This window comes from Lactuca sativa, chromosome 9, assembly GCF_002870075.4.
Source record: "Lactuca sativa cultivar Salinas chromosome 9, Lsat_Salinas_v11, whole genome shotgun sequence".
Lineage (NCBI taxonomy): Eukaryota > Viridiplantae > Streptophyta > Magnoliopsida > Asterales > Asteraceae > Lactuca > Lactuca sativa.
The window spans coordinates 42,815,580-42,825,472 of NC_056631.2; the positions used below are offsets into that span (position 1 = coordinate 42,815,580).

The 9,893-nt window shown below is 35.0% G+C and overlaps 1 protein-coding gene across 1 annotated transcript; it reads left to right on the plus strand.

Annotated features, from left to right (window-relative positions):
* Window positions 1–5,705: 5,705 nt before the first annotated feature.
* Window positions 5,706–7,805, plus strand: LOC111898290 (short-chain dehydrogenase reductase 2a). Its single transcript, XM_023894208.3, has 2 exons — window positions 5,706–5,860; window positions 6,859–7,805. Exons 1-2 carry the CDS (start codon window positions 5,778–5,780, stop codon window positions 7,694–7,696), a joined length of 921 nt encoding a protein of 306 aa, XP_023749976.1. The 5' UTR covers window positions 5,706–5,777; the 3' UTR covers window positions 7,697–7,805.
* Window positions 7,806–9,893: the final 2,088 nt, after the last annotated feature.

Below are 9,893 nucleotides of genomic sequence, written 5' to 3' on the forward strand. Positions count from 1 at the left end.
TACCCAACATATTTTTTAGATATAAAATACATATACAGTTTAAACCATTTAAAACATGTATAAGATTGTTCATCTAGCATAGATATCAAGTAGACAGATAATATGCACACATAACACGTAATTTATATAAAAAGACTTCATATCTATGTGTAAGATGAAAGTAACTATGCACTCACTTGTTAAAGTGATGATTCCAAATTCGGGCAGCGCTTTGCTTCTAACGATTCTATTTTCCTTCGACGAAACCTACCATTATTATGGCTAAGTTTTAGTCTAATATTTATTGCAACTAATTATTAGTCAAGATTCATCATTAACTCAAAGTCTACTTTCATGATCTATCAAGTAAGGAACAACCAGGTAGGATCCTATTGGAGGTAGGGTCTGTTTGGTATACGAAGTATACTGTTTGGAAATCCCATTTTAAACACCTCACTAAATCACAACCTAAACATCATCCCCGTAAGTAGATCAATCAGTATAATGACTTGGAATCACTGATAAATCTTGTTTATAGGTCCATAATAACGATAATGAACTTAAACATAAGTTATACTTAAAATACGGTAAGCATAACTCATCTTACAGGGTGTTTAGCGAAGAACCGGGCTCTACGCGGAAAGAACTTCTAAGACGAAAAGCTCTTTTTCTCGGAGCCTTCGGGTGCTCCAGGGCTTTCCTCTAGCACCTTGAAGTTATTAGGGCTTTAGAGGGGTTTTGGGAGGTTTAAAGAGAAGTTAGAATAAGAGAGAAATGGGTTTTGGTGAGAGAATTATGGAGACCTTCGCATGCTATTTATAGGCTGAAATACTGCTTAAGTCGTCGAGTTGGGGCCTCTAACTCATCGAGTTGGTGCCACATGTTACCCTCTGGTGGCAAAGCTTGGGGAGAAAACAATGGCCCAGATTCAGCCACGTCACCCTCTTCGCAGCAGCACCCTACCGACTTTTAAACCCCGTAACTTTTGCATATGAGCTCCATTTTCGACATTATTTATATTCATTTGTAGGTATTGACAAGATCTACAACTCCATTTTCGACATTATTAAATGATCGTGTAAAATTCATAACTTCTACATACGGAATCCATTTTCGTCTGTCTTTTTATCATTGGGCTCCTATTAATGAGATCTTCATTTCTCATTTAGGTTGTATTGGCCAAAAATCGATCGATCTAAAATTTGAATCCGGGGTTGTGCACTGCTATGCCAAATCTTAGAAAAATCATAACTTCCTCATACGAAGTCAGATTTGTGCGTTCTTTTTATGCACGCTCTCAGTTTAATGTATACTACAACTTTTGTTTAGATCGCTAAGGCTAAAAAGTAATTTGTCAAAAATTCACTTTTTACATTACACGGTATCGTGCCGATTTAGCCGTAAAACTTCGACAGGTCATAACTTCTTCGTTATAACTCGGATTTCGGCATTCTTTATATGTACGGAACCCTTATGACATATACTATATCTTGGTTAATATTATTTATTACAAATAATATTATATCAAAAAGTCATTTTTGACGCTTATTGTCTCTAAATTGACTTTCCCGAATCTGCGGGAGTTACACATTGGGTATTGGTACATTGGAGGTTGTTGGTAATTGGGTTGTAGTGGTCGATGTGCTTGTTGTTGCTTAACTTGAAAAACATTGTTTTGAGGTTGATTGTTTTGGTGGAAGTTTTGGTTGTGTGGTTGTGGTTGTTGATAATTTGGTTGATTTGGGTGAGAAGGTGGTTGATTCCAAGGTGGCATATCTACAATAGGTTCTTGGTGTTGTTTTTGTTGTCTTGGTTGTTAGGGTAGGGCATTGGAATCTTGATTGTTTGGGTGTAGGTTGGGATTGTGAAGTGGAGTATGATTCATGGCTATGTAGTTTTCAAACGAAATGTCTTCAAAGGAATGACCAACAATTGGAGAACTCGAGGCAGTGTCGGTGTCACTTGAAGTATAAACTTGGTCTTCTATGTTGATTAGTGGAGAAGAGGAAGAAGCTTGAACGAGTTGTTGTTGCTTTGCTTGTTTCGCTAACTTTTTCAACCTTTTCGCTTCTTTTTCAATCTCCGGATTGTAGAGTAGTTCACCGATTCTTGTAGACCTAGGCATAAAAATAAAATAACAATAACCAATCTCCCCATCAACGACGCCAAAACTTGGTGGGATGTCATGTCCACCAAGCAAATTACACCATTTCTTTGCAAATAAAATATAATATAATGGTAAAAAGGGGTATCGATCCTCGGGGAAATGGTTGTATTCAATCACCAGTGCAATCTAATAGAACTAGTATAATAAACTAATTAACTACAAGTAAAATAAGGGGGGGGGGGGATTGCTTGAAAACTAAAAGACTTGAATAACTAAAAAGAGTGTAATAAGCAAGATGGTGAGATGCTAAAATATTGGAGCAAATTGGTCAACCAAGGCAATTCAACACAATGAACATTTATGTGTTTATCATTAGAATTCAATATGAAGCTTATCATTCATCCCAAATTAGTTATAGCAATCATGAAGCATGATATGCCAAGATTCCTCATAGGTAGTATGGAGGTTGGGGAAGCCCACAACACACCTTCTTAATCAAAATCAATGATTCAATTGAAGTAATTGAACCGAAGAAAGTTGATTAGCCTTAAGAATGAAGGAATCCCTAATTCCTAGAGGATGTGAATGCTTACACATCCATAAATGATTTATGATCCATAAGCTAGAGATGATTTCTACCATCATAAAACCCCTGTTCTAAGTAATTTCAATGATTCAATGCTAAACCAAAGAAATAAACCAACAATTGCTCATTCAAGTACCAAGCTCATGATCAAAGTATTAAACAAGCATAAGAAATATGAAATAGAATCATAAACATAAGATAAATGACAATCAAGCATGAATCCTTCAAACTCACAAATGTCCAAAGGTTTCAGCCAAAGGTAACCAAATTAAAGAAACTAGCCACACATGGCAACAAGATAACAAACACAAAGGTGTTTTTGCATTATGAAACTAACAATTTCTTAGAAAGATGAAAACAATATGTATCAAGCTCTCATAAATCGCCTCCAAGGTGCTCCAATGGTGTCAAATGAAGCATGAGCTGCTAGACCTAACCGCCAAAGTAAATCATAAGCAAAAATGACCAAAATGCCCCAAATTATGCAGTTGTGCGGGTACCCTGGCAAGTGTTGCGCGACTAAGACTCCACCCTCGCAAATGTTGTTGGAATGTTATTGGATATTTTTTCTCCACTACATCACCCCACTACTCAAGTTTCCCTTGGTCCCCCACCACACCTCACATGATTCAAATTTGGCCAATCATCTTCAAGCTTCAAATGTGGATAGTCCAAGCCCAAAATAAGAATCCATGGCCCATCTTCATAAGCCGACTTCATCCAAGTCTTCAACATTTTAAGCCCAAATCTTCTTTGATGGATCCCTAGAGGCCAATGATGCCTCTAAAGCCCATGAAGCCCGTCTCCAAAATAATCCACAACCGCAATGAGCTCCAAAACCCTACAAAATACCTCATGCAAAATAGAAAGTACACGACATGATCCATGATAAATAAAATAAAGAATATACAATGCAATAATAATAAAAAGAGCTAAAAATTCTAAAATAAACTATAAAAAAGAAAATAAAATAAACTATCAGCATGCTATGTGGTATTTTGGGGTTCTCATTAAGCTTTGTGCTTATGGTTTGATGTTCAAATGTTTCAGGTACTTTCAGTTCCAAAGGAAAGAGACCGAATTGATCGCACTGCATCCCCCAAAGATTTATTCTACACTATATATATTTGATATACTCTGATGTTTTGAGAACTCTGTATACATTTGTTGGCTTTGAACCACTGATTGTATGGTTTTGGTGGTTTAAAATCAAAATTTTTTACTTCGTATATCTTAGGATATTACACTCACATTGCTAGTAACCTTACTTTATGCATCCAGTACAACGTCATTGATGGACCATAATCATGAAATGAGCATATCAGATGATGGGGTTGTGATATGAATACTTCTCAACAAATCCCTAACCAACGGATTAACCCATCAAGCCATAAAACTATTGCATACAAAAACTCTTTCAATTTTGCTTAACCTCAAACCATCATCAACCCATGTATGTAAATTCACTCCCACCCATATTAAATTCAAAAAGACTAGCATCCCGGATGAAACTGTGAACGCCATCATGCTAGATTTATAGGAAAAACCTGAGAACCTCTCATCTGTGCATCTGATCTCATTAAAGTCCTCCATCATTATCCATAACCCTACTTAATAAGGTAATATACTTTTTCAATTTGTATACATTTGGTCATTAATGTTTTTATACACATTTAGTCTTTATGACTGCTTTCTTCAGATTTTGCTCATGAAATCCTACATAGGATAATCATTAATGAGGTGTTCTCATATGTGGCTCGTCCTTCACTTATAGCAATAACTTAATTCACAAATCGGTCAAATAATGATTGTGTCCTAGTTTCTCCTAGCATAAAATGTCTTCAACTTTGGTTTCATCTATCTCCATAGCAGATAACTAGATTTTTTTGTGATTGTTTCCTCGTAACTCGAATTTGCACTTCAAAGAAAAAAGAATTAAGGAAGACTTTAAAAGAATTTGCATTTCCAAAACAAAAGAACACCCTGACAAAGAGTTTCATCTATCTCTATAGTAGACAACGAGATATTTTGTGATTGCTTCCTCTCAACTCGAATTTGCATTTCTAAAACAAAGAATCTCGTTGTTTACTATGGAGATAAATGGAACTGAAGATGAAGACATCTTCTACTGAGAGAAAACTATGACACCAACTTTATTTGACCGATTTGTAAATTAAGTTACTGATATAAGCGAAAGACGAGCCATATATGAGAACACATCATTAATGATTGTCCCCCATAGGATATCATGAACAAAATCTAAAGAAACTGGTCATAAGGATTAAATGTGAACAAAAAAAATTAAGAACTAAATGTGTCCAAATTAAAAAAATATAGTATTGTCCTATTAAATTATTTTTCCAGCTTAACCTGGAGCAACTGATTATAATGACTGAATGTGGAAAAAAAACAAATTAAATGGTTAAATAAAAAAAACTCAATGACTAAATATATAAAAATCAAAAAATATATTAAAATTTTAAGTTATTATTCAAAATAAAAACTCTACTTGTATCTAGCATTTCCATAAAGGGAAATTCTATTGGTACCCCCATTGTTTTTTGTATCCCATAAATGTAATAATGTTTGTATAATCTAATAACAAGACGAGTTATGTGAATGAAAGAATAATGTTTGTGTACTCCAATAACAATAACAAGACGAGTCATGTGAACAAAGAATACATACAGTAACACATTTCTATAAAATATGTGTTAGATTTATGCATTTTTGGTCGGTTAAAAATTACTTTTAACTTGTAAGGTAGGAATCGTACTTACACAATTTTTTATACGACGATTGAGTCTTGATATGTGTGACGAGGGTTTTATTGACAATAGGAAAGCACACTTTGTCAACATGCCTATATATATATATATATATATATATATATATATATATATATATATATATATATATATATATATATATATATATATATATATATATATATATATATATATATATATATATATATATATATTAAAAAGAGAAAAAAGTACGCCCATATCCCCTTTAAATTGCTTCCATTCCCTTCTCTTTGGCTACTGTTTCTCTATTTCTCTTTCCAAAAGGTGTTGCTTTTGTGATTATCCTTATTTGACAATGCCTGCAGAAGTGATTCCTGAGAAAACCTTCCATGGGATGTATGCCCATGTAAAAGAAACCACTTCCATCTTCTCCAGAAGGTAAGCTTTCAGTTGTTCAGACATATATTTCTTTGTCTTAAATTACATGCAAATAGTGAACCCAAATTCTTTTATCCCCAAAGCGATAGCACTGTAAATTTGATACATTTTGTAGATTTTACAAAAATGGGATCTTTCTTTTTGATATAAAGTACATTTACGAGCACATCCATTCCCAAATCCATGGCGAGAAACCGAAATATATTTTTTTTGGAATAAATTCTCCATCGTTTCAGTTCCCATTAATGATTTCAGTAATATTTATTTGATACATCGTGTAGAATAGGTTTGCGACATTACACATGTGGCAATATTTCTTTCTAATAACATCCATTTGGACGACGTTAGAACTGTCGGAAAGAGTGGTAATTTTTTCTTAAAGACGTATTTGACAAACTAACTAAAAGCTGATAGCTAGTAAAAGTTGTTGTTTTTATTTGATTTGTATACGAGTATTCGGCTGTATACACCCGTAAGTTACATACATTCCTTTGTCATATCCGTCACAAGAAACTAAAATATTTACTCTATTTTCTTGTTTTTTCACTACCAGTATTAAATATCTTTTTCATTTTTTTTTGTATACAAGCTGTTGTTTTTGTTATGAAGCATACTGATTTTTCGGTTTTGTTTCTAATAGAAAAGACAAAACAATTTTTTTTTAATCACATGCTTCTCTGTATGATCCCTGGACTTGGGAATAATAATTATTATCTTTGTACTTGAACGCAATAGTTGAACTAGAAGGCTTTTTCCCCGACGACTTTTTAAAGTTCTTTATTCTACTTTACTCTTTTGGTAATTTCTATATTGCGAATTTCTTCGCCACATGTGACGTACCATTAAATTAGATCGTGTTCACAACTAAGAACTTGTCAGCAATCATATTGTATAAGCAGAAAATCCTACTCGTTTATGGTGCCTTATTTTTATATTATTAAAAGAATAAAATATACTGATATACTGTACTCTAACGCTATATATATGATTGTTTATAGGTTGGAAGGAAAGATTGCAATAGTGACAGGTGGTGCCGGAGGGATTGGTGCAGCCACCGTGAGGCTATTTGTCAAACATGGTGCAAAAGTAGTCATAGCCGATATCAATGATGAATGTGGACTAGCACTCTCTACATCATTGTCACCTTTAGCGACATATGTTCATTGTGACGTTAGCCTAGAAGTTGATGTTAAAAACCTAATAGACTCCACGGTTGCATGCTATGGCCGAATCGACATCATGTTTAACAATGCTGGTGTGCTCGGTAATCAATCCAAGCACAAGAGCATTGTTAACTTTGATGTAGATGAATTTGACCGAGTAATGAACGTGAACGTTAGAGGCGTTGCTCTAGGGATGAAACATGCTGCCAGGGTTATGATCCCGAGAGGGAGTGGCTGCATCATTTCAACCGCTAGTGTGGCGGGTGTCATGGGCGGCATGGGTCCACACGCATACACGGCCTCAAAGCACGCGATTGTAGGGCTAACAAAGAATACTGCTTGTGAACTTGGGCGACATGGGATTAGGGTTAATTGTATTTCGCCTTTTGGGGTCGCAACATCGATGCTCGTGAATGCTTGGAGACATGAGGACGATGATGATAATGAAGAAGAAGATGAAAATGTACATTTTAGGACACCGAATGAGAAAGAAATTACAGAAACCGAGAAGTTTGTCAGTTCATTAGGGAACTTGAAGGGTACAACCCTAAAAGCTAAGGACATAGCTGAAGCAGCCGTTTACCTTGCAAGTGATGAGTCTAGGTACGTAAGTGGTCATAATCTTGTTGTAGATGGTGCGGTTACCACGTCGAAAAATTGTGTTGATTTGTAGTAAATTGCAGTAACTGATGTTTTGAATAATCGTGTAATTGGTTCTTCAACCGTAAAAAAATTGTTGTTTCTAATCCAATACAAAAGAATATTAGCCATTGTGACAAAAATCCATTTTGTAAAAGTTGTCAAGTATTATAAGATAAAATGTCTAATGTTATTCAAAAAAACACAATACAAACAAAGCAGTAGTGAAAAGTAATACTTACATTTTAATCCAATGATACAAAAGAATGATCGATAGAAAATATTCGAAGTTCAAACCGAAACCAATATATGGAGTTCATCAATCATGTTTACCTCTTTATTCAAGATGAAAGTTAAGAGAAGATTTCATTCAAAACAATGAGAAATGTATCAAAACTGATTACAAATACAACAAAAGCTAGGCGGTTTGATAATAGAATATATGGAAATAAGACGAAGACTATCAAAAGTTTGACCAATCATTACACTAAATATGACAAGTTTTAATAAGGTTTGTGGTGTTTGCGTACGATGAAAATCTTGAATAAAAAAAGTATGTGGTGTTCATGACACTGTATTATAAATCTTAATTAGAGCATCGTATTGGCTGAATGGATGGATGGCATAAGTAGTAATCCTACGCCATTCCGTTTTTTTTTTTTTTTGAGGAATCATTATATTCTTGATGTTTGTTGTTGACCGATCATGTAATTAAAAGAATATAGGCCCCGATTAATTTTGTTGGGTGTTTGTATAAAACTTTACAAAAATTCTTGCCAACCGATTAAAAAGTGTGTTGGATAAAATTATTAGTCCGGAGCAAACAGCATAGGTTAGTGGGAGAAGTATTTTGGGCGGCCCTTTTGCTTAATGAGATTATTCCATGGACCAAGAAATTGATGTAAAAGTTAAATTTTAAAGTAGAATTTAACAAAACATTTGACTCTTTGAATTGGTAGTTTTTAAACTTGGAGTAAATGGAGTTCACGTGGAAGTGGAGACTACGGATTAGTGGTTGTCTTTCCTCTAGTAGCTAGGATGTCCGTTTTGGGTGACTGCTCGCCTACTAAAGAGTTTGAGTTTTGTAGAGGGGTTAGCCGGTTAGGCAAAATGACCCCTTGTCCCTATTCTTTTTTATAATTGCAATAGAAGGGCTTCATGTTTCTATGGGTGCTCTCTCTCTCTCTCTCTCTCTCTCTCTCTCTCTCTCTCTCTCTCTCTCTCTCTCTCTCTCTCCTCTCTCTCTCTCTCTCTCTCTCTCTCTCTCTCTCTCTCTCTCTCTCTCTCTCTCTCTCTCTCTCTCTCTCTCTCTCTCTCTCTCTCTCTCTCTCTCTCTCTCTCTCTCTGTGTGTGTGTGTGTGTGTAATAATGTGCCTTCTCTTTCACATCTCATGTATGTCGATGATGTTACATTTGTCGGGAAATGGTAGGAAATTAATTTTGTCAACCTTAATAGATTACTTCGATCCTTTTTTCTGTCTTAGGGTTTGAAAGTAAACTTACACAAAAGTAAAGTGCATGAAATTGGTGTTGACAATTGGGAGGTGAATACGCTTGCTAACATTCTCAAGTGGGAACCCGTTCATGTTTTGTTTACTTGTCTTGGGGTCCGATGGGTGCGAATATATGAAATTAGCCTGGACTCAAGAGATCGTCTCACTCTCGTGACCTCGGTCCTACTTAGTTTGCCTCTTTATTATTATTTTGTATTTTAGAGCCCCGAGGAAGATTACCAATTTTTTAATGACATTAGGAGAAGATTTTTTTGGTGAGGTGATGAAGATTAAAAAAATGGGTATCTTGGGAGGTGGTCACTAAAACAAAGGATGGAGGGCTAAATTGCCCTCCTTGCCAAACGATGATGACAGTTGAAAAATGGCCCTAACTCCTTTGTGTTGTCATGCATAAAGCCTATCATAAGGTTATGTTCATTGATGGTAGACATTTAGCCAAGAAATCAATAAAATGCTTGTGGTCAGATATATCCCAAATCGACGCTGAATTGGAAGTTCAGGGCATCTCTTTTTTAATTATTCAAGAGACTTGTGGGTAGTGGTGAAAAAACTTTTTTTTTATAAAGATTTATGGAGTGCTGATGTTAGTTTGAAAGAATTGTTTTCAAATTATACTTGCCAGGGTCTAACAAAGACTTTCAGGTTTTGGACACACCTATTGAGAATGTTGTTGTTGTTTTAAGATGGAATTGGTGTTGTTCCAGATAGCTTCACAGA

What these genes read in the sequence shown, in the direction of transcription:
- LOC111898290 (XM_023894208.3), top strand. Translation starts at nt 5,778, where the DNA reads ATGCCTGCAGAAGTGATTCCTGAGAAAACCTTCCATGGGATGTATGCC. An exon ending in ACTTCCATCTTCTCCAGAAG is followed by an intron (nt 5,861 to 6,858) that starts GTAAGCTTTCAG and finishes GATTGTTTATAG; the next exon opens with GTTGGAAGGAAAGATTGCAA.